This window comes from Drosophila teissieri, chromosome X (genome assembly GCF_016746235.2).
Source record: "Drosophila teissieri strain GT53w chromosome X, Prin_Dtei_1.1, whole genome shotgun sequence".
Taxonomy (NCBI): Eukaryota; Metazoa; Arthropoda; class Insecta; order Diptera; family Drosophilidae; genus Drosophila; species Drosophila teissieri.
The window spans coordinates 456207-474987 of record NC_053034.1 but is presented as its reverse complement, the minus strand read 5'-3'; the positions used below and the strand labels follow the sequence as shown (position 1 = coordinate 474987).

At 48.2% G+C, this 18781-nt stretch overlaps 6 protein-coding genes across 7 annotated transcripts; 3 read left to right on the top strand and 3 right to left on the bottom strand.

Moving 5' to 3' along the window:
• Nucleotides 1-241: 241 nt before the first annotated feature.
• On the bottom strand, nt 242-2559 carry LOC122624020 (histone H4 transcription factor). The gene is made up of 3 exons (XM_043803440.1): nt 1732-2559; nt 1279-1595; nt 242-1211 (listed from the first exon to the last, which is right to left on the bottom strand). The coding sequence occupies exons 1-3, from the start codon at nt 2432-2434 to the stop codon at nt 810-812; spliced, it is 1422 nt and encodes a 473-aa protein (XP_043659375.1). The 5' UTR covers nt 2435-2559; the 3' UTR covers nt 242-809.
• Nucleotides 2560-2830: 271 nt separating this feature from the next.
• On the top strand, nt 2831-3411 carry LOC122623868 (translation machinery-associated protein 7 homolog). The gene is made up of 2 exons (XM_043803237.1): nt 2831-2969; nt 3035-3411. Exon 2 carries the CDS (start codon nt 3050-3052, stop codon nt 3242-3244), a length of 195 nt encoding a protein of 64 aa, XP_043659172.1. The 5' UTR covers nt 2831-2969; nt 3035-3049; the 3' UTR covers nt 3245-3411.
• LOC122623867 (ribokinase) lies at nt 3402-4733 on the bottom strand. Its single transcript, XM_043803236.1, has 3 exons — nt 4437-4733; nt 3829-4377; nt 3402-3769 (listed from the first exon to the last, which is right to left on the bottom strand). Exons 1-3 carry the CDS (start codon nt 4487-4489, stop codon nt 3457-3459), a joined length of 915 nt encoding a protein of 304 aa, XP_043659171.1. The 5' UTR covers nt 4490-4733; the 3' UTR covers nt 3402-3456.
• A 434-nt stretch (nt 4734-5167) lies between these two features.
• On the bottom strand, nt 5168-6779 carry LOC122623727 (vacuolar protein sorting-associated protein 37C). Of its 2 annotated transcripts, XM_043803042.1 has the most exons (4): nt 6495-6779; nt 6135-6418; nt 5922-6073; nt 5168-5853 (listed from the first exon to the last, which is right to left on the bottom strand). In XM_043803042.1, the coding sequence occupies exons 2-4, from the start codon at nt 6397-6399 to the stop codon at nt 5659-5661; spliced, it is 612 nt and encodes a 203-aa protein (XP_043658977.1). In that variant the 5' UTR covers nt 6400-6418; nt 6495-6779; the 3' UTR covers nt 5168-5658. The 2 variants fall into 2 exon arrangements, with proteins under 2 accessions (XP_043658977.1, XP_043658978.1); XM_043803043.1 differs by lacking the exon at nt 6495-6779 and having other exon boundaries at nt 6135-6488.
• A 326-nt stretch (nt 6780-7105) lies between these two features.
• On the top strand, nt 7106-7620 carry LOC122623728. Its single transcript, XM_043803044.1, has one exon. It carries the CDS (start codon nt 7194-7196, stop codon nt 7536-7538), a length of 345 nt encoding a protein of 114 aa, XP_043658979.1. The 5' UTR covers nt 7106-7193; the 3' UTR covers nt 7539-7620.
• A 4918-nt stretch (nt 7621-12538) lies between these two features.
• On the top strand, nt 12539-17818 carry LOC122623888 (cytospin-A). The gene is made up of 9 exons (XM_043803257.1): nt 12539-13551; nt 13613-13753; nt 14306-14482; nt 14555-15833; nt 15903-16054; nt 16119-16238; nt 16316-16607; nt 16676-16950; nt 17028-17818. The coding sequence occupies exons 1-9, from the start codon at nt 12757-12759 to the stop codon at nt 17115-17117; spliced, it is 3321 nt and encodes a 1106-aa protein (XP_043659192.1). The 5' UTR covers nt 12539-12756; the 3' UTR covers nt 17118-17818.
• The last annotated feature ends 963 nt before the right edge of the window (nt 17819-18781 follow it).

Here is an 18781-nt window from a genome sequence, read left to right as displayed (position 1 = left end):
GCGTTTGCAGTGGAAAAGTTATCCATTTGTGTAGTTGAGATTGTGCAAGGTCCTTCAATTTCAAAGATTTCAGCGTAGAGATCATTTTGCTGTCGGTTTAAAATACTTCCCCATGCACAAGCTTATCAAATAGTGATGTAGACTCCCAAAAGTCGCATAATCGTATGCATTTGTTTGTATATTTTCTTTAGAATATAGATAAGTGCGTCAGGAATAGAGGCAGCTTTCGAATGAGAAATAGTTATAACTAATAACTTGATGCTACGTTTTTTATTCGCTACATAACTTAAAAAGTAAAGTCAAGTCACTTATTGACTACTTACAGACATTTCGCACAAAGAAAACTGTAGATATGATAGTTAATAATCAATGCATTCTTCGGCTTTGATACGAATTAATAGCTAATTACTAGCTAAATAGCCCTTGAAATTCTTTTCTTGTCTTTGGAGTTAAAAAAGTATTAGGCGTACGACTTTAAATGGTTAAGTTAAATGGAAATGAACTAAAATATATGGCGAAACAAAAGCGAAATCGACATTGAACATTGCTATATAAATTGCTAAAAACAAAGAGTGGGGCACAGTAAAAATGAGTTTACAAAAATAAGGCAAACAGTCGCAATAGCAATACAAACAAGTCGAAATGGTCTTATCCTATAAGTACTGCAGAATTACACCCTTAAGCTGCTAATGTTATTCAATTCCCAGAGAGTCGTCCTGTCGCATTAGATTCTACGTAGGTCTAAATGCTTAATGTAAAGGGCACACGAGATCAAAATTGTTGGCTGCCGATCGACACCCTGGAATGCCTCACAGCTCCTCCGTTAGGCTGGGCAGCGAGATGACCACTTCGCCCATCAGCTGCGCCTCGTGCGGATCGCTGGAGACGATGATGCGCTCAAACTCGGTGTTTGTGGGATCAACGATCTCGTAGCAGGATCCTGTGCCTGGTTTCAGGTCAATCTCCAGCGAGACGTTCACCTGCGGCGATAGTATTTGCTGAGTCACCTCCAAGCTCTCGATGCGCGTCGTCTCCAGGCGGTAGAACCCGTTCTCGTCCACCCGGTAGGTGAATCTCTTGTGGCCCGAAGGCAGACGGAAGCCGTGTTTCTTGATGAGGTGAGCGGAGAGCGACTTGCCGCTCTTGAAGAAGCGTTCGCAGCAGTGGCAGGCGTAAAGAATGGGATTGTTGCCGTGCACCTCCAGGAAGTGCTGCAAGAGAAGCAGAAGGTTTACTCGCTGTAGAGCATGTAGCACTAGGGCTCACTAGGTGGCTTACCCTTCGCATCTGCGTGTAGGTGCGCACAGAATAGTGGCAGTCGGGATGCTCGCACTGGTGCACCGTCTTCGAGTGGACAATCTGGACGTGCTTGGCTAGATCCGACTCCCGAACGCAGCGTGTGTCGCACTCACTGCACTTGAGCGGCTTGTCCTTGAGGTGGCGGTACCGAATGTGGGTGGTCAGCGAGCTGGCCGAGCTGCAGGTCATGTCGCACATGGTGCACTTGTAGCAGTTAACGTGCCGCACCACGTGGCTCTTAAGCAGCTTCTTGGTGGCGAAGAATTTAAAGCATTGCGCGCACTGGAAGCTGTTCGCTGCAACGGATTAAAGGGTGACCAAGGAGTTAGGTAAATTAAGTTACCTAAGTTAAGGCAAATGTAGTGGGGTTTTTGTCGGGAAGATATAGTGGCAAGGGTTTAAGTGTCTTGGAGGGGCAAATCTTGCACTCACTGTTGTTATCCGGCTGGCGTCTCAGGTGATCGAAGAGCGTAGTCTTGGTGCGGAACAGTTCGCCGCAGTGGAAGCAGGCCACCTGCTTCTTGTTGGAGTGGGTACTGATGTGTTCGATGAGGCGGTACTTATTGCCCATGTGCTTGTGGCACATGGCCCAGTTGCACATCGTCTTGGGGCGCTCGTCCTCGGGCGTCTTCTGTATATCATACTCGAAGAGGGCGTGCTTAACAATGTGGTCCTGGAACTCCACAATCGAAACAAACTCTCTCTCGCAATCGGTCCAGCCACATCGAAAGTTCTGGCCCAGAGCGGGCAGCTTATCCATGAGGCGGGCCGGAGCAGTGCAGGCGGGGATCTCCGGATGCATATCGCACTCCAGTTGCCCCTGCAGGAGGAGGTTCAAGTAGTAGCCGTGGTAGTACGCATGCCGTTCAAATTCCACGCGGTTCGCGGTGCGGAAATCGCAGGAGTTCCACGTGCACTGATGCTCCAGTGCTGCACTGTGCTCCGAGTGCGCACCCCGATTGTCCTGCGCCCGTGCATAGTGCTCCAGGTGCTCGGCAATATGCTCATTTAGGTTCCACTCGCCAGTGCAAATCTCCTGGCAACCGCGCCATCCGCAGGCCAGATCCAGTTCCGCGGGCTTCTTTCGTTTGCCAGGTGGCTGGAGCGCAGGCACTGATGTCTGGGGCCTTAGCATGGTTTTCCTTGCAGGATTTACACTCGGAAATCCCGGAAATTAGTTTAATTCGAAATTAAAAGTAAATCTGGAGCAAACAACAACTTAATCAGCGAGCTGGGCAAATCGATTCTTATCGATTAATCGCTTCTGTAATGGTCACTCACGAAATCGATGTATTGCGCTCGATGTTCCGTGGTAAATTCCTTTTTTTTTAATTATTTGATTATTTAGTTTAGTTTAATATTTGTGCCAACTTCTTTATGTCCATTATTTTTAGGAATAGCGATGGAACTGCAGTCGACAATACCAGAATTCTTTGTAACTGGCTGGAACAAATTGCTGTTGGACATGACGTTTAAATGGCCTGAGAAACGATTTAAAGAACCAATATAATGCATTAATGCATGTTTTTACAAATCTAAAGCTCTCAATCAATCGGAATATGTGGCGCACTTTCCAAGTGCGATAACACGGGTGGTCTATCGAAAGCAGGCAGCTATCGATTAAGTTTGTGGTTATCGTCCAACGGAAATCGGAAAAACGTGTGGAAAAGGTGCGTGACTTTTTGTTGTGGAATTCAACCCGATTTTAACAGATTTTCTGGCTTCTCCCACGCAGCATTAGCGAGCAAGTATGTCTGGACGCGAGGGCGGTAAAAAGAAGCCTCTGAAGGCGCCAAAGAAGGACTCCAAGGACCTGGACGATGACGACATGGCCTTCAAGCAAAAGCAGAAGGAGCAGCAGAAGGCTCTGGAGGCGGCCAAGGCGAACGCTTCCAAGAAGGGCCCTCTTGTCGGCGGCGGCATCAAGAAGTCGGGGAAGAAGTGATACTGCCACGCCTCCATCCGTAATCTGTAATCCGCAACCCGTGACCCACTGGACGCTGAATTGCCAGCCGAAGCACACCCATGTGGACCATAATGGATCGTCTATCCCGCATAGACCCTAACTCTTTTTATACTTACGATTACCATTAAATAGATCATTGTACGTCAGGACAGAGATTTATTCTTCCGACGGATTCTTTCGCGTATTTCCCTCTAAGCCTGTGGGAAGCTGGACTGCGTCCCGGGGAGCTGCACGGATTGCGAGGCCACGGCACAGGCGGCGGCTATGTGGTCCGCCAGTTGCCCATTTGGATGACGGGCCAAGTTGTGCGCCAAGGCCCCTATGAAGGCGTCGCCGGCCCCCGTCGTGTCTACCACCTTCTCGGGCGGCACATCCGGTGCAGCCACATGCTGGCACACGCCCTTGGAATCGGCGGAGCCAAAAACGGCTCCCAGTTTCCCTAGAGTTATGATCACCGTGTTGGCACCTGCCTTTATCAGCCTTCCAACCGCCTCTTCGGCTTGCCTGGCAGAAGTAGGAACGGGTTTAGTTGGACGTGCCCCTGGCTTACGTATCGCACTTACTCCACGTTCCCAATGTCGCTCATCTGGGTCATTAGGGCCGCCTCGCTCTCGTTCACACAGAAGATGCTGGCCAACTGGAGCAGTTCAGGGGGTGTGTCCGCCATGGCCGGAGCCGCGTTCACAATGGACACGCCCCGGAAGGATTTCAGGGCAGTCAGGGTGGCCTCAATGGGCGTCTCCAGCTGGCAGACCAGAACCTTGGCCTCCCTGAAGAGCGCCTCCGCCGCGGAGACGTCGGATGAGCTCAGCTGATTGTTGGCGCCCACTACGATGATAATGTTGTTCTCGCCGCCATCGGACACGGCTATCTGGGCCACTCCCGTCGTCTGGTCCGCCAGCTGCTCGACGTGGTCCACATTGACCCGCTCCTCGCGCAGATGCCGCAAGTAGTCGCTGCCAAAGCTGTCTGCGCCCAATTTGGCCACCAGAGCTGTGCGGGATCCCTGGCGCGCGGCGGCCACACACTGATTGGCGCCCTTGCCGCCGTAGCCAGTCTGGAAGCGGTGCCCGTGAAGCGTTTCTCCGGGTCTCGGCAGCCGGGGTGTGTAGCTTGACGAAGGGCTGTTGTCAGATTCTTCTTGGGATCGAGGCGCTCTGTGGCCACCTACCTTATGAAGTCGATGATGGCCGAGCCAAAGACCAGCACCTCCGTTTGGGCCATGGGTTCGGGGGGCAGTATCCGTGTTCGCAGTCGCAGGCGCTGCAAGTGCACTAGTCTGTTGGGGAATGGAGCGGCGAGTGCTGCGTATCACACGCTTATCACACAAGATTACTCGACCTCGGCGGGTGAGGGGCAAGGGCAAGAGCGGGGCAGTCGGAGGAGCACTATCAGCTCTACAGTAGCTGGCCCAGTCCGTTTCTGGCCGAGATCGGAGGCGGCAGTACGGGCGATAAGTCGGCCGAGTTGTAGCCGAAATACCAGAAAATACTAAAAAGTACCACAATAACGAGATTATTCATATTTCGAATTTAATGCGGAACTTTCGATAATTTTAGCTGGCATTTATGTTTTGAAACTCTTTTTAATAAATTCCAGGTTTATTTTAATGCTATTTGCTTTTTCAAACGAAATTAGGATACTGAGATATTGGAAAATTCGTAGCTTGTTGAAAAATGGTAACTTCATATTTATGTTATTTCACCGGTTTTTTTCAATATTACGTTTTTGGGTATGAAATTAACAATTTACCCATAATAACAATAGTGTTAGCTTATGGGACTGTTTTATGCAAATCAAAACGAAACCACTATAAAAACCCTTCTTTTGAAGACCTGCAAGCGAGTTTTCCACACAGCAATCCATTGCAAAAGGGTAATCCCCAAATAGAAAGAGAAGGCATCATCTAAATCATAAAGTTTATTCATATAAATGGTACAAATATATCGATGGGCCGACGATTAAGCCAAAAATAACGACCAGAAACCATAATAGTCTATAGTCTATGGGTAATACATGCGATTTTGGACTGCTTTTGAGAGGAGTGGGTGAGACACATGGGGTACATGGGGTTTTTGGGTGTTTGGAGGTACAGATGGAATAACAAGCCACTCTGTCCATGCACACGAGTTTGAGAATCGTAAAACTAGCGAGCCTGTTTCGTTACTTCCCTAAGGTTCCCTAAGGTTGCTTTCTGTTCTGGGACGGCGACCAGATCGACTTGGATCGGATCCCCAGATGCCAGATGCCCAATGCCATGAGCAGCCGGCTTCATCTCTGACTTAGCTTCCCTATTTACTAACTTCCTTATTCTCTACTATTGCGACTCGTGGCGGCAGGAGTGTGGGACGAACATTCTAAGGACTGCACGGCCAATGAGTTCCACGGCAATCCTAAATGCCAGCCCGCTCCAGGGCACTTAGCTGGGTGCCCAGACGCTCCTCCTTGGCCTTGCGCTCGGCACTGATCTTCTTCGAGCTCTGGTAGGTGTTGAGGAACGTCTGCACGTCGATCTTTCCGTTGAGGAAGTGCTCCACATGCCGATCGCAGTCGGCATCGGCATTGGAAGCAGCGATCTGAAGAAGCTCCTGCGGGGGTTAATGGGGGAACGTGAGTAACAGATGGGAATGGCTATTGGCAAATCAGGAGGACTCACCCGTATATGCTGAGGGGCGTATTCCTCCGACTTCTTCAAGTACTTCTTGTTCAGCTGGTCGCATTTCTCGCCCAGAGTTTTTAAAGCTGTGTAATCATCGCTGAGTCGGCGCTTCAGCTCCACCAGATGGCTGCCCTTGCTCTCGTTCTCCTCTGGATTGGAATGCAGAAGGGGTTAGAAGGATTTGCCAGCCTAGGGCCATGACCTACTAACTGGATATGTTCTCCACCTGGTTCATCATGGAGTCTAGCTCCTCGTTCAGGTGCTGCACCACGGACATCTCCTCGATGAAGTCGTCGAAGAACTCGGGATCCCTGTCCAGCTGCTTCAGTTCGTCCAGCGACAAAGTGGACAGGTTGGGCATGTTGCCCGCCTCGCCGCCCTCCGAATCCTTGGCTTCGCTGCTATCTTGGGGATGTCTTTGGGTGAGAGAGTGCGCGTGGGTATGACCTTGCGGTGAGTGCTGTGTGGTCGGCATCTTGTGTTTCCAATTCCAACTTTCGAATTCCAATTTAATTGCGTTAGTTCTACTACGAATTTGGATTTGTGTGATGTGTAGGAACAGAAATTTACCAGTTTACTGCGCTCCACGAACACCGAGGATCCTCGGGGCGAACTGGAGCACCCTCTGACCTCCACAGGGAGTTGGCGACCCCGGCCGCAAATCGCACAGTATGAAATTGGCGAAGTTTCTGCCTAAATTCGCACTTGTTCCTTTGCCGCGCTGCTCACCCAATCTGCGACTGCTGATGATGTCCTGATCTTTCCTGCTTTTCCTTCGGATCGGTAGCACTGGCGTTGTTTGCCCCGATCGAAGTTTCATTATCTTCTGTTCTGGTGTCCACTTCAGTGCTGCCACCTTGGCTAGTTTGCCGCCAGATTCGCGTACTGTCTGGGCTGTTGGCGGGAATCCGTGTCGCTCGCGCTTTCTTCAGAAGATTTGGCTATAGCTAGTTTTTAAAACTCAATAATAATTAAAGACGTGTAAATAAGGCACAGACAAACAGATCCAATTTGGGATGGCCACTTTTGGGACACGTCCGCTCACAATGCATCGCCGTTTGGTTTCCATCCGAGTGCTGATTTGAAATTTGTCGTGTAAAATAAGCTTAACTTTATTTCGTTTGTAACTAATTCATTTTTTGCACCCTTGGTTCGAATCAGTTGGTCGATTTGAACAATGTGGCAACCCTGGCTGCCAGCTGCTCGTTGCTTGTTTACATTTTGTATCTTTACATAACAAACTCAACAATTGTGGCAAATAAACACTAAATGGCGCTGTTTGAGATGAAATGGCTGCGCCGCTGGGTGAGGCGCAACACGAATCCCATACCGGAGCACCGGGCGGAGCTGTGGAAGCGGCGCCTGAGCATCGGATACGCCGTGCTGGCCTGGCAGGCATTCGGCCTTGTTTGCTACATGGTCTACACCGGGCGCAACGACTGGGCCAAGTTCTACGGCTACAAGACGGAGGAGGAGCTGGCCCTGTCGCCGGCACAGCAGTTTGCCAGGCACCTGAAGGTCGAGGGCACCGGCAAGATCATCCGGTTCTCTGGGTTCCGCAAGGTGGAGGAGGTGCCGTTCGACGCCAGCGAGGTGCAGCGGGTCAAGGAGTAACTGGAGCGCCCACTGGTTCAGTGAACCATCATTTTTTTGTTAGCCAGCTTACGTTTATTGCCAATAAAGCTTATAAATAGGACTTAATTGTGTTGTGTTAGAACTAATCAGAAAAGCGCCTACACTCTCATTTTCTCCAGATGAGCGGATAATCAGCGGCATGTTCATTTATCGCCCACGACTCTTTTAACTTTCTTGTGAAATTCCGCTTAAAATCTTCATAGATAATTAAAATGATTTCAAATGGAAAGTAAGGTAGCTTTCGTCTTTGGTATTTAGAGACACTCCGGCAACGGCCACACTAAGGCAGCGAAAAAGTGAAACTAATCGAAGATCTCCCATCGCCAGCAATAACAACAATAACAAAACGCAACAACAAAAAGCAGCGACGCGACGTTGACCGCGGACAAATCGTATCGTTAAGCGATAACAAGCCACCACAATAACAAATTCCAAAAGCAAAAGCGTAACATATTGGCAGGCTGCAACGGGACTAATCACGGCTATAGGCGCTGGTTAACTATCCAAGTAACAACTCCGGTAGTCCGGCAATCGGTGGTATCCCCGCGAGCGGCTGTGAATCCAATCGGAGATTGGCAATTGTGTGACTTCTATTAATAAAGCAACAAATCGAACAGCAGCATCCTCCTGTGTGGAGTCATGTGTTCCACTGCACACAAAAACAAGTCAAGGAAAGCCATGTAAATGAATATTAATAGCCCGTCATCAAGGGGAGGTCATTGGCTATTTCTTTCGCTCGTCCGCTCCCCCAGTTTCGCCTATAACTGCACTTGCTCTGTCTGCAAAATAACGGGACTCAACAACAAATGGCATTTGCAGATGGCTGCCGCCGCATCGTCTAATTGGAATTTGTGCAAAGAAGAAGCGTAAAGAAAACAAAGAAATCTGCAAATAATTGCTAATTAGTTGCATTTCTGCCATTGTTCGAAGGTTTCGCTTGCGAATTTTTAATGTAATTAACGCGCCAGCTGTTTTTTTTCGAGTGTGTTCAGTGTGTGTGTAGCCCAAGCCTCCGATCTATTTTGTTTTTGTTTTTTCGGTGTCCAGAAACAACAAAAAATCAAAGCTGCAATTGCGTACAAATAGAGTAGTACACGCAAAAACAACTGATTTGGAACCACGGATATACAGTTAAATACAGTTAAAAGGAAGGGGTAATCTAGGAGAAGAACCGTTTGATTTCGGCTGCCTCCGCGCCCCCACCACTGCCTCTCTCTTCAGCACTTCTTCATTTTCCACATTCGCCGCGGGAAGCAGGGTGAGTAGAATAATGAAACAAAAACGCAAAGAAATGTAAAGCATAAAGCAGATCGTTGTTGCTGTTGGTTTTTAATACGATAACCATCAAAAGAGCATTATATCAATTTCGGGAAAGTGAAATTTTGAAACTTCCACTTTCTGCTTCTGCACTAGCAACAAAGACGTAAGCAGCGCAGCAAAACGTAAACCATCAACAAAGCAACTTTAAAACTCAGAGCCACGCATAAATGTTTATATTAGCGAAAACGAAACCATTTTCTAAAAATAATTTATTGTGTCCGCCGTTCGTACAACAACACACAATGTACGTAAGACAAGCGGAGCGAACAAAGGTCGATAAACACGAACAGAAACATACACATAAATATCAAAAAAGAGCCGCGTCTAATTCGAGTGGTAACGGTAAACACGCAGTGCGCCGCGACTGCGCAGTCCGCTGCAGCGGCGAAAAGTGGCTGCAAAACTATTCAAAACTGCTATTCCTTACCCTTTACCACTACCCTTACCCCTACTTCCCCACTAAGTTCCACCCCGGATGCAAGGGGCACATGGCCATGTTATCCTTTAACCTGTCTTTCCATACCCATTAAACCCGCTCGTGTTCTTGGGACACATTTTGAAAGATAGAGAGAGAGGTCACCTCGCAAATTGATATCTCTGCTGAAAAGATCTGTGTTCTGTCATCTGATCCGCGTAATTTCCTGAAAGTGTGGGAAAAGCACCGATATCGTCAACACATTTCTTTGGCGCGCCAAAGCGTAACATTCGTAAACGCGGGTGTCACAGAAATCTTTTCCATTTTCCAAGGCATTAGAACTCCACCAAATTTGGCTGGAAAATGTTTGGGTGCCACCGGGAAAACGAAATCTTACAGAACTTTAGCCTTTTAGGCGATAGTGAATGGCCGGGGTGCTTTGAACCCCCCTCATATAGCCCAACTGAAAAACCTTCAGCTTCTTTTATTCATTATCATTTCTTTAATATTTTGGGGGACGGGCGGTAAGCTCTGTTTCGGCCTGGCCTTTTGGTCATAGACCTCTAACGAACCGAACGTACGTACGTACGTAGCTTGCAAGCAATACAAATCATAAAAGAGAAATGGGGTGGGAAAAGAGCGAAGAAACGTGGAAGTGGCAGAAATGCTGAAAGCCGCGAGTGAACCCCTCTCCCACGAACGGCAGACACGCTTTGCTGCTTCTTGCGGTTTCTTCAGCAGCTTTGCTGCCTTGTCTTTGATAAGACGCACGCTGGAGAAGAGGCAGCAGAGGAAAAACTCAGAAGAACGGGGCGAAGACTTATCCAACTGGGCGCCACTGAGAGAAAATAAAACCCCTCGCCAATTTCGTCGTTAAACGTTCTGGATGATGAGCTCAGCAGCTCATCTACATCATCTAGTATTCGTGAAATATTCATAGTTATAGTTTAAATGTATGAGGGGACTGAAGGATGGTAACTTAAGTTTACAAATATCCACCCGCTGGATTTATTTCAGTGTACTGGGAAGAATTTCGCTGGGCAAGAGTTCAATGAAACAAAATAAGTTATTGCTTAATTATTATTTTCATCAAAATTATTCTTAGCCTTGTCCAAAAAGGTCATGCAATTTAGCCTTGGACAAAATTGCGTTAATATAAGTTCATTATTTTGAAAATAATAAGTTCAACGATTTGAAAGTGCCAGTACTTCGCGCCCAGCCAGTGTTGAACATCGTGTCACGCATGCGCCGTGACCGCAGCGCCCCGGCGTTGAATGTTATCGGGTATATCGATAGCCGCCGTCGACTAGACACTTGTTGTTGTCGGGAAGCAGCAGAAAACCGAAACGCGCGTCGCTTTGTCGCCAGTTGTTCGCTTATTTGGTGTCGTGCGTGGCTCACCTTGTTTTGCGTAATTTACCTTTATTTTTGTTTACTTTTTCCCAACGAAATATGTGCTGCAGTTAAGGTTTATAACAAATTAGCAATGAGCAACAAAGTTCTTCGCTCGGTACGTACGTGTACGTGTAAAGGTGTGCGTGTATTGTTTGAGCAGCGTATAGGTGTGCGTGTAAAGTTGGCCTTTCGTTTTGTTGGCGTATTGCAGTTTTTTTTTTTACGAAAGAGAGTGTGAAAAGGGAAAGAAATTCCTTTTACAGCTATCTGGTGTACATAGTTAAACGGCATTGCTTATGTTTGATTGTTGACGCGTTGATTCATTATCCACCTTTCTCTCGCTCTCTCTTTCTGATTTTCATTCAATTACTGTTCCCTTTCTGGCAACTCCATTGTTGTCGCTGCCTCTCGTTGAAGGGCAAGCAGATCTCCGCTCTCACTCGCTCTCCCAACATCCTGTTTTGCCCCTCACTCCCAGCACCGCAGTTGCATTTTGAGTATTGCACAGTTCCCGAATTTGGGCGCGCATTCAAATGGCTGCTGAAAATAAGACATCCAAGGCCAAGTCGGATGCGTGCTTGTGTATACTGTCCAATTATCCAACTTATCGCTGTGCAAACATGATAAAGATAAACCCCCGGCCAGGTGATAAGGAAAACTCCCGTGTCCATCGGCAATTAGGCAGAAAATGTGTTCCTCTGAATACATGAATTTAATTTCGTATTTCGTTCGTGCTCAGCATGATGTCACTCCACTGTTTGCGTTTCAATTTTTAGCCCAAAGTGAAATACACAATTTGTATGTTTCGCGTGGGTCGCTGTCACAAAAAAGAAATCCGAATAAAAATCATTCGAGGCCATAAATGGCAAACCAGCGAAATCTGGAGATCTGTCTGTTTTGCAACACTTCGCTGTTCGGCGCGTTGCAAGTGCAGCTCCGCTGCGGTCAGCTGGCAATGCCATTTGCTCAGTTGCAGTTCATTTTGTTCTCCTGTTGTCTTCTCACTCCGTTTTCGTGACGCGTCGTGACATGAGTAATACGGCGTGCATGTGAAAGCACACACGCACACTGCTTCTGGCTGGAGAGAGAGGTGAGAGGTGGGGTGGTCTCTGTGGCCAGTGGGTGAAGAGAAAGAGTCCTCTCTCGCGCGCACAAGCCCAACGCCCACAGCAGAGGTCAAGGATGTGGTGATTCGCGCGGATTATCCGCGGGGAATGCGATCCCCGGTCTCGCAAGCCTTGTACCCTCGTAGTCATTTATTTAACTTCTCACTTCTGCTGGTGGCTGGTGACTTGGCCCCGTTTGTCCAGAACCAGAAGCGTACGTGTGACTCTCAGTGTGTTCAAGTGGGGCCGTCGAATTGTTGACGTTGAAGGTGCACCCGGGCCAAAATGCAATGTGTCTTTGTGGCTTCCATTACCATTCCATTACCGGATTACCATTCCAGCACTGAATCCGAGATGTACGCCAAGAACGAGCTGATAGAAGTCGACAAAACTTCAGTTTCGACGATAACCGGGTGTGAATGCAAATGCGATTGTGCGTTTGTTTTGATTTCTCTTTTATCTCTCTCTCTCTCTCTCTTAGCCGCTCTCCCAGTGACAATAACAATGCAGTGCGATTGTTCGCCGTCGCAAGCGGGTTGTATTGTTGTATACTTTTGCTGATGTTGCATGCAACACGAGCATCTGTTGCTTGTGAAATCTAATTTCAAGCCCGCTTTTCTCTATTCATCCATTGACTCATTCGTCGCCCGTCTTGCAGTACAAGTTCTGAACGAAATAGGTATATAACAACAATAATAACAAAGAACGACAAGTGATATACAACGACAAACGAAAAAAAAAAACGAAAATTTAAGTGAAATTTGTATAATTACACATTAGGAAACATTAAAAGCACTACGAACGATAAAATTTCAAAGTAATCGAGTTTAACAACAGACTGCAAGAAGTACTCGAGCCACAATAAAGGCATATGATGGTTAATATTAAATAAGTTACAAAGCAACAAGTATATTGTTGATGGTTCACGTTTTGCAACGAGCAAGGAACGACTGGCAGCAAGATGATCAAACTGAAATCCTTGTTCCGCAGAGGACAGGGCACCTCCAGCTCCCACTCCTCCAACTCGTCGCACAAGCAGCAGCAGAACTCCTCCAACAACAATCGCCAGAAGTCGCAATCGAGCACTTCATTGAATACCGCCCACGAGCAGCAGCAGCAGCAGCAGCAGCACAGCATCACTGCAGCAACTACAAAGTTCTACGCCCCCCAGGAGACCGGCAGTTACGAAAGGGGCGTGGATGTGGGAGACGAGGGGGCGCTACTGCTGACCAACCAGCAGCAGGAACAGAGGCGCCAACAGCAGCAGCAGCTACAGCAGCAGCAACAGAAGCCTCAAAGCAACACCTTGCCTCAGAAGAAGTCCAAGCTCAAGGGACAAAAGCAGCCAAAGCAGTTGCCAGTGCAGCAGCCACACAGCAATGCACCTGAGCTACATGATCCACAGCAACCACTGATGACTTCCCTGGCAGCAGTGCCGCAGGCTTCAGCGACTGGGAGCTCCAGCAACAGCAACATCAATAACAACAACGCATTGGCCGCACTCCAAGATGGTGGCGCTGCTGCCGCCGCTGCAGCTGATTTCTACCAGCAACTAGCAGCAGCAGCCACGGCCACTGCAACAGCAACATCGGCGAACGGCAGCAGCACCAGTGCTGATAGTCCGGTCAGCGCTTTTCCCGCAGCAGCAGCTGCCGTTGCTGTTGCCGCTGTGGCAGCCAGCAGCTACCAGCAACAGCAGCAGCAGCAGCAACAGCAACTCCTCAACAACGAACAGCAACAACAGCAACTACTAGAGGTAAGTTAGGCCTCCATTTGCTGCCCAGTTTTCATATAGTAATCGAAACTCAACCACACAGGCTAACAACAAAATGCAGGAGCTGCACAAACAGCTGGAGAGATTCAGAAGCGAGCAAATGCAACTGGAGACACGCATCACGGAGCTGTTGCCATACCAAAGCGAGGTGGCCAAGCTGAAGGGCGATCTGGTTAAGATGCAGGTGCGCAAAAGTTCGCCAGGGGGTGTAGATTGTTTGGGCCGGCTAACGGGGGGTGCGCACGGCAAGCGAAAACGGGGACGCTGGCTAACCACAAGTTGCTGCTGTGTTGTCACGGCTGATTGATGTTTCTGTTGCCTCTCCCGCATTGATAAAGTCATCATATACACTTGCACTAAGGGGGTGGTCTAGAAATTTTAGTTAGAGGAAGTGAGCCATTTCAATTTACTAGCTAAAATATTGATATAGTTTCAAAGTTAATTTTTATTTTTTTAAGTCTGAAGAGAATTGTCCTTAGTTAGCCATCCTATGAAAAACAAGACTATAAGCGGCGTTAAAAAGCGTTAGTAAAGGGTATTCTGAGCTAAGCCGTGTTCTTGGACGCTGCGCTTCGCTACACTCACTTATCCGCGAATATTAAATGCGACACATAGCGCTCCTTTAATTGGCTGTAGTAGTCCGCTTTTGCGTCGTAATGCAACAGCAGCCGCATTAACGCAGCCCAGCGAGAAACTAAAGAAACAAAACTGATCAGTCTGATACTTGTGCTTACAGAGTCTACAGGAAAAGGCCCAGATGGAAATCGGCAATCTGAAATACGAGAATGAATCTCTGCGCAATCGGCTGCGGGACGTAGTAAACTCACCGCTGTCGGATGCGGAGAAGCACCAGATCATTCAAGACTCGCAGCGGCTGCACAGTTCAGCGCCCGCTTCAATAGCCCTGCCCAGTGTAAGTATTTCCAGGCGATTTCTAGTGATGCAACAGCCCCTAACATTATCCCCATATCGTTCCTATATCCAGACGCACGACGCGCATGATGGCACACCCTGCCTCACTCCCGATTGGGATAAACAGTCATCCTCCAGCGAGATCTCTGTAGCCTGCCTGCAAGACAAGATCATTCAAATGGAGGAGACACACTACTCCACTAACGAGGAGCTACAGGCTACATTGCAGGAGCTGGCCGACTTGCAAACCCAGCTGACGGATACGCAGACTGAGAACGAGCGTCTCGCCGAGGAGAAGGACGTGCTCTTCCAGTCGCTATGCCGACAGACAGAGAAGCTAAATGAATCGCGTACGCAGATCAGCACGCTGCAAGAGCTGCTACTTCGGGACACCAAGCAGCCTGCGCCTGAAGTAAGTGCTTCGGAGAGGGAGCAGAAGCTTCTGGATCTGATCAAGACATCACAGGAGGAGCGCGAGGCAGTTTTGCTCAAGCAGGAGGAACTGGGATCTGAGCTAGCGGAACTGAAACAGGCCCGGGAGGCTGGCCAACAGGAGCTGCAGCGCCAGAGGGAACGTATTGCCCTGTTAGATTCTCAGTTGGATGCGGCAAACGCGGAGCGGCGGCAAGGAGAGGCTCAGTTTTCGCAGGCCATGGAAGAGATATCGCAGAGGGCCATTGAAATCAGTCGATTAAGCACTCTTCTGGAGAATGCGCGATCAAAGATCGAGGAGCTAGAGGCGGATTTGTCCAGAGGAGACAAGACAGACCTGAGCGATGTGCTGGATGTGGCCAGAAAGGAGAAGGATGCGCTAGAAGAACGTGTGGCTGAATTACAGGATCAGTGCTCTCGCAGCCAAGCTGAGCTGAGAAGACTGCGTGACCAGCTATCCGGTTTAACTGAGGAATGCAAAGTGGTCAAGAATAACGCCAAGTGTGCGGTCTCTCACCTGGAATACCGCTTGGAGCAGCTCCAACGCGACAAGGACAAAATAGCTGGCGAATGGCAGGCACTGGAGGAACGCGTGGCCGAACTGCAGGTTCAGTGCAAATGCCATCAGGAAGACAAAGCCCAGTTGCAATCCCTGCTAGCTGAAACTCAGCGCCATCTGGGCGATGTTCAACTGAAGCTGGGCGAGGCAGAGTGTAGACTCGACCAGGAGACTCAGCTGCGGCGCAAGGAGGCCGAGGAGTGGCAGCAGTTCCAGGCCGACCTTCTCATGACTGTGCGAGTGGCCAACGACTTTAAGACTGAGGCGCTCAGCGCCCGGGAGCAGCTAGTTCTCGACAACAAGACGCAGAAAGAAAAGATCAGACTGTTGGAGCAGCAGCTTGAAAAACTCACCAAACAGCGTAAGCCCAGTTGCCTTCTGTTTATGCGGTGCACCGGTAATGTTTAATGCTCTTTCCTAACCCTTACAGAACTGCAGCAGTCGGAGACTCCGCAGTCGGTGCTATCCACAGTTCAGCGTGAGATGGAGATGGCCACGCGACGCAGCAAGCTTAGCTTCAGCCGACAGGACTCGCGGCTCTCCGTCAAAACGCTCATTGAGAGTATTGAGAATAACAAATCGGTAAGAGCTGTGAAAGATTATTCTTATTCTTCTTCCCTAAACTGAAACTCCTTTGGTTCCACAGCAGGGCAAAGCCGACGAGGCGGAATCACACTATAGCTCGACGTCTAGCCTAAACAGCGGAACTCCTGACCTGGGGACTACGCCCATTATCTTTCCTCCCTCCAGTGACTGGCATGAGAGCGTGAGTACTCAATCAAAAGCAAATTTGAGTGCGGTATTTGTGTACTAATTTAGTTCTTTACCTTTATTTCTCCACAGCTTCGGTTGCCTGTGCTGCAGAGCAGTAACTTGCACGTAAACGTGGGCAATCAAGCCGGTGCCGGACAGGGAAGCAATCTTTCATCTGGCAGCGGAGGAGATTCAGCTAGCACTACCAAAGCCACTTTGCCGCTGCGCGATCAACAACAGCAGCAACAGCTTGCGATAACAACTACCCAAAGCCAGATACAGAACGTCTCCCAACCTTCTACGCCGGCCACGCCCAGCAGCGCGGGCAGCAGCAGTAGCGGCGGGCTGCCATTTGGCAACGTCTCAAAGTCATTTATCAGCGGTATGCAGCTTTAATCGGCTAGATCTTAATCGGCGTGATCTTATAGTTTATTTTTTCGTGTTCCTCAGGCGAACGCAAGGACCCGCTAAACATGCTGGCCAAGAACGGAGGTTCAAAGCGCAACGCCCTGTTGAAGTGGTGCCAGAACAAAACAGTGGGTTACCGCAACATCGACATCACCAACTTCAGCTCGTCGTGGAACGATGGGTTAGCCTTCTGTGCTATCTTACACTCGTATTTGCCGGATCGCATTCCGTACGATCAACTGACTCCTGCCAACAAGCGGCGCAACTTTTCGCTGGCATTTGCGGCTGCCGAGTCCGTGGGCATTGGCACAACACTGGTGAGTTTGCACGGCCAACTGAAGCTTATTGTTCCTATTCTATTGTGCTTATTCTTATCTGAAAATCTCGCTACCAGAATATCAATGATATGTGTCAGATCGAACGACCGGACTGGATGCAGGTGATGTCCTATGTGACGGCAGTCTACAAATACTTTGAGACCTAGAGGAGGGAACTTAAGGACCATCTGCTGCCCTCCACTTGAGCTCTTTAGTGCAGTAGTCGTAGGGTTTCCTTTGCTTTCAATATATATGTTTGTTCTTCCGCATACATATTCTTTGGTGTTGTGTAAATTCAGTTCACGATGGAGAGCGATCTAATGCTTTCACCAATTCCTCTAGCTTTTACTCTTTTTTTCTGTAAAGCCTCTTCTGTTTTAGTGCGTCTGTTTCCATATTCTTGCCCATGTACAATGGTCGTCCGTGCAGTGCTCCAGTTTGGACATCGCTACTTTTAAATACCTTTGTTTTTGGGTTTTGTAGACAAACCCTAGTATTAAGTTTAAGCATAAAGTTATCTTTTTTTTTTGAAGCTTCGAAGTTTGTTGGACCGATCCTACCAAGGACAACGATGACTATCCCAGCCTGTTTCCACTGTACATGGGTGTTAATATAGCTATTTTTATTGCGTGGTACAGAGTTTATTTTAATGCGTAAATCGACGATTAAGGATGATTAGCTTGACGACGAAGCATTACTATACAGATATTAAGGAGATGGACTAGCTTTAGCGTATATATAATTATTTATTTCAACTAATTGAGAACACTAATTTAAACATAAACATCAACAAAATGTATTTTTAAACGATTAATTCTACGATCTATCATAAAGAACAATATGCTGCGAAAGGCAGTAAGTCAAGTAATCCCCGATTGTTGTTGTTTTCTTTAACTTTAATGCCTTTATTAAATTCGGATAAGCTGCGGGGAGCAAATTAAAATTGCTGTAAAATTTTACTGCGTCCGAAATTTGCATTTTTGGTAATCAAAAATTTTTTGAGCCGTCGCTTATTAAAATAAATCAATCTTGGCAGGCGGACAAAAAGTAAAACTTGAGCCCCTGGAAAATTGTAGAGGGGAAGGGGAGTAGGAGTGGGAGTCGTGTAAGGCGTGGTGGAAAAGCTTTCAAAATGGCGCTCCTTCAGCGGCGAATTTCCCTCGAGAGGGAAATTTCCCTTGGAGCAGGAAAGAGATGGCTTCTGTACGTTGGTTCAATCACTTTGTGGGCGGGATTGGGATTCCGGATGTGGTTGGTCGGATTTCGGGGGATGATGGGCGGCAGGGGTGTGGCATGGTGAGGGCATGGTGTGGACATGGTGTGGCATGGTACAGAGGACTCAAGTAAGGGTCCAAACCACACCGCAGGGGGTGGGCAATTTCTTTAAAATTAAAACAAGCCGATGATTGATGTACTCGAGGCTAATGAAAAGAGGCAGGCAAAGCTGCAAGGATAAGCAAAGCGCTCCTAGTCCCATCGCCATTGTGGGACGAACTTTGTGTTTGATCATATAATCTTGCACACCGAGGCGTAGCATTTATTAATAATTGTAGAGTCGGACACAACCATGCAGGCGATCAGAAATTATGAACTGTATATTTTCTCGCAAAATACATTTATATCAAATTGAAGTCTTCTTCGGCACACGTGTTCATTGGGCAGCAATGAAATAACCTGCAGCTGCTAGCTGCTTGTTCCGAACTACGAGTACATGCAGTATCAAACGCTTTCGTGTCTCTTAATTTGGTCCGTGCGTTCGGGCAAAGGTCACGTAGTTCGAAAAGCCTTTAAACACCCCACCCATCTACCCTTTTGTTCGCCCGCAGTTGCA

Bases quoted from the DNA above. Each gene is read 5' to 3' on its own strand.
- LOC122624020 (XM_043803440.1), bottom strand. From the start codon at position 2,434: ATGCTAAGGCCCCAGACATCAGTGCCTGCGCTCCAGCCACCTGGCAAA. The intron at 1,596-1,731 runs GTGAGTGCAAGA...AATCCGTTGCAG, and splicing joins ACGCCAGCCGGATAACAACA to CGAACAGCTTCCAGTGCGCG. The intron at 1,212-1,278 runs GTAAGCCACCTA...CTTCTCTTGCAG, and splicing joins CCTACACGCAGATGCGAAGG to CACTTCCTGGAGGTGCACGG.
- LOC122623868 (XM_043803237.1), top strand. From the start codon at position 3,050: ATGTCTGGACGCGAGGGCGGTAAAAAGAAGCCTCTGAAGGCGCCAAAG.
- LOC122623867 (XM_043803236.1), bottom strand. From the start codon at position 4,489: ATGGCCCAAACGGAGGTGCTGGTCTTTGGCTCGGCCATCATCGACTTC. The intron at 4,378-4,436 runs GTAGGTGGCCAC...CCCTTCGTCAAG, and splicing joins GCCATCATCGACTTCATAAG to CTACACACCCCGGCTGCCGA. The intron at 3,770-3,828 runs GTAAGTGCGATA...TACTTCTGCCAG, and splicing joins AGCGACATTGGGAACGTGGA to GCAAGCCGAAGAGGCGGTTG.
- LOC122623727 (XM_043803042.1), bottom strand. From the start codon at position 6,399: ATGCCGACCACACAGCACTCACCGCAAGGTCATACCCACGCGCACTCT. The intron at 6,074-6,134 runs GTTAGTAGGTCA...ATTCCAATCCAG, and splicing joins CCAGGTGGAGAACATATCCA to AGGAGAACGAGAGCAAGGGC. The intron at 5,854-5,921 runs GTGAGTCCTCCT...TAACCCCCGCAG, and splicing joins ACGCCCCTCAGCATATACGG to GAGCTTCTTCAGATCGCTGC.
- LOC122623728 (XM_043803044.1), top strand. From the start codon at position 7,194: ATGGCGCTGTTTGAGATGAAATGGCTGCGCCGCTGGGTGAGGCGCAAC.
- LOC122623888 (XM_043803257.1), top strand. From the start codon at position 12,757: ATGATCAAACTGAAATCCTTGTTCCGCAGAGGACAGGGCACCTCCAGC. The intron at 13,754-14,305 runs GTGCGCAAAAGT...TTGTGCTTACAG, and splicing joins GCGATCTGGTTAAGATGCAG to AGTCTACAGGAAAAGGCCCA. The intron at 16,608-16,675 runs GTATGCAGCTTT...CGTGTTCCTCAG, and splicing joins CTCAAAGTCATTTATCAGCG to GCGAACGCAAGGACCCGCTA.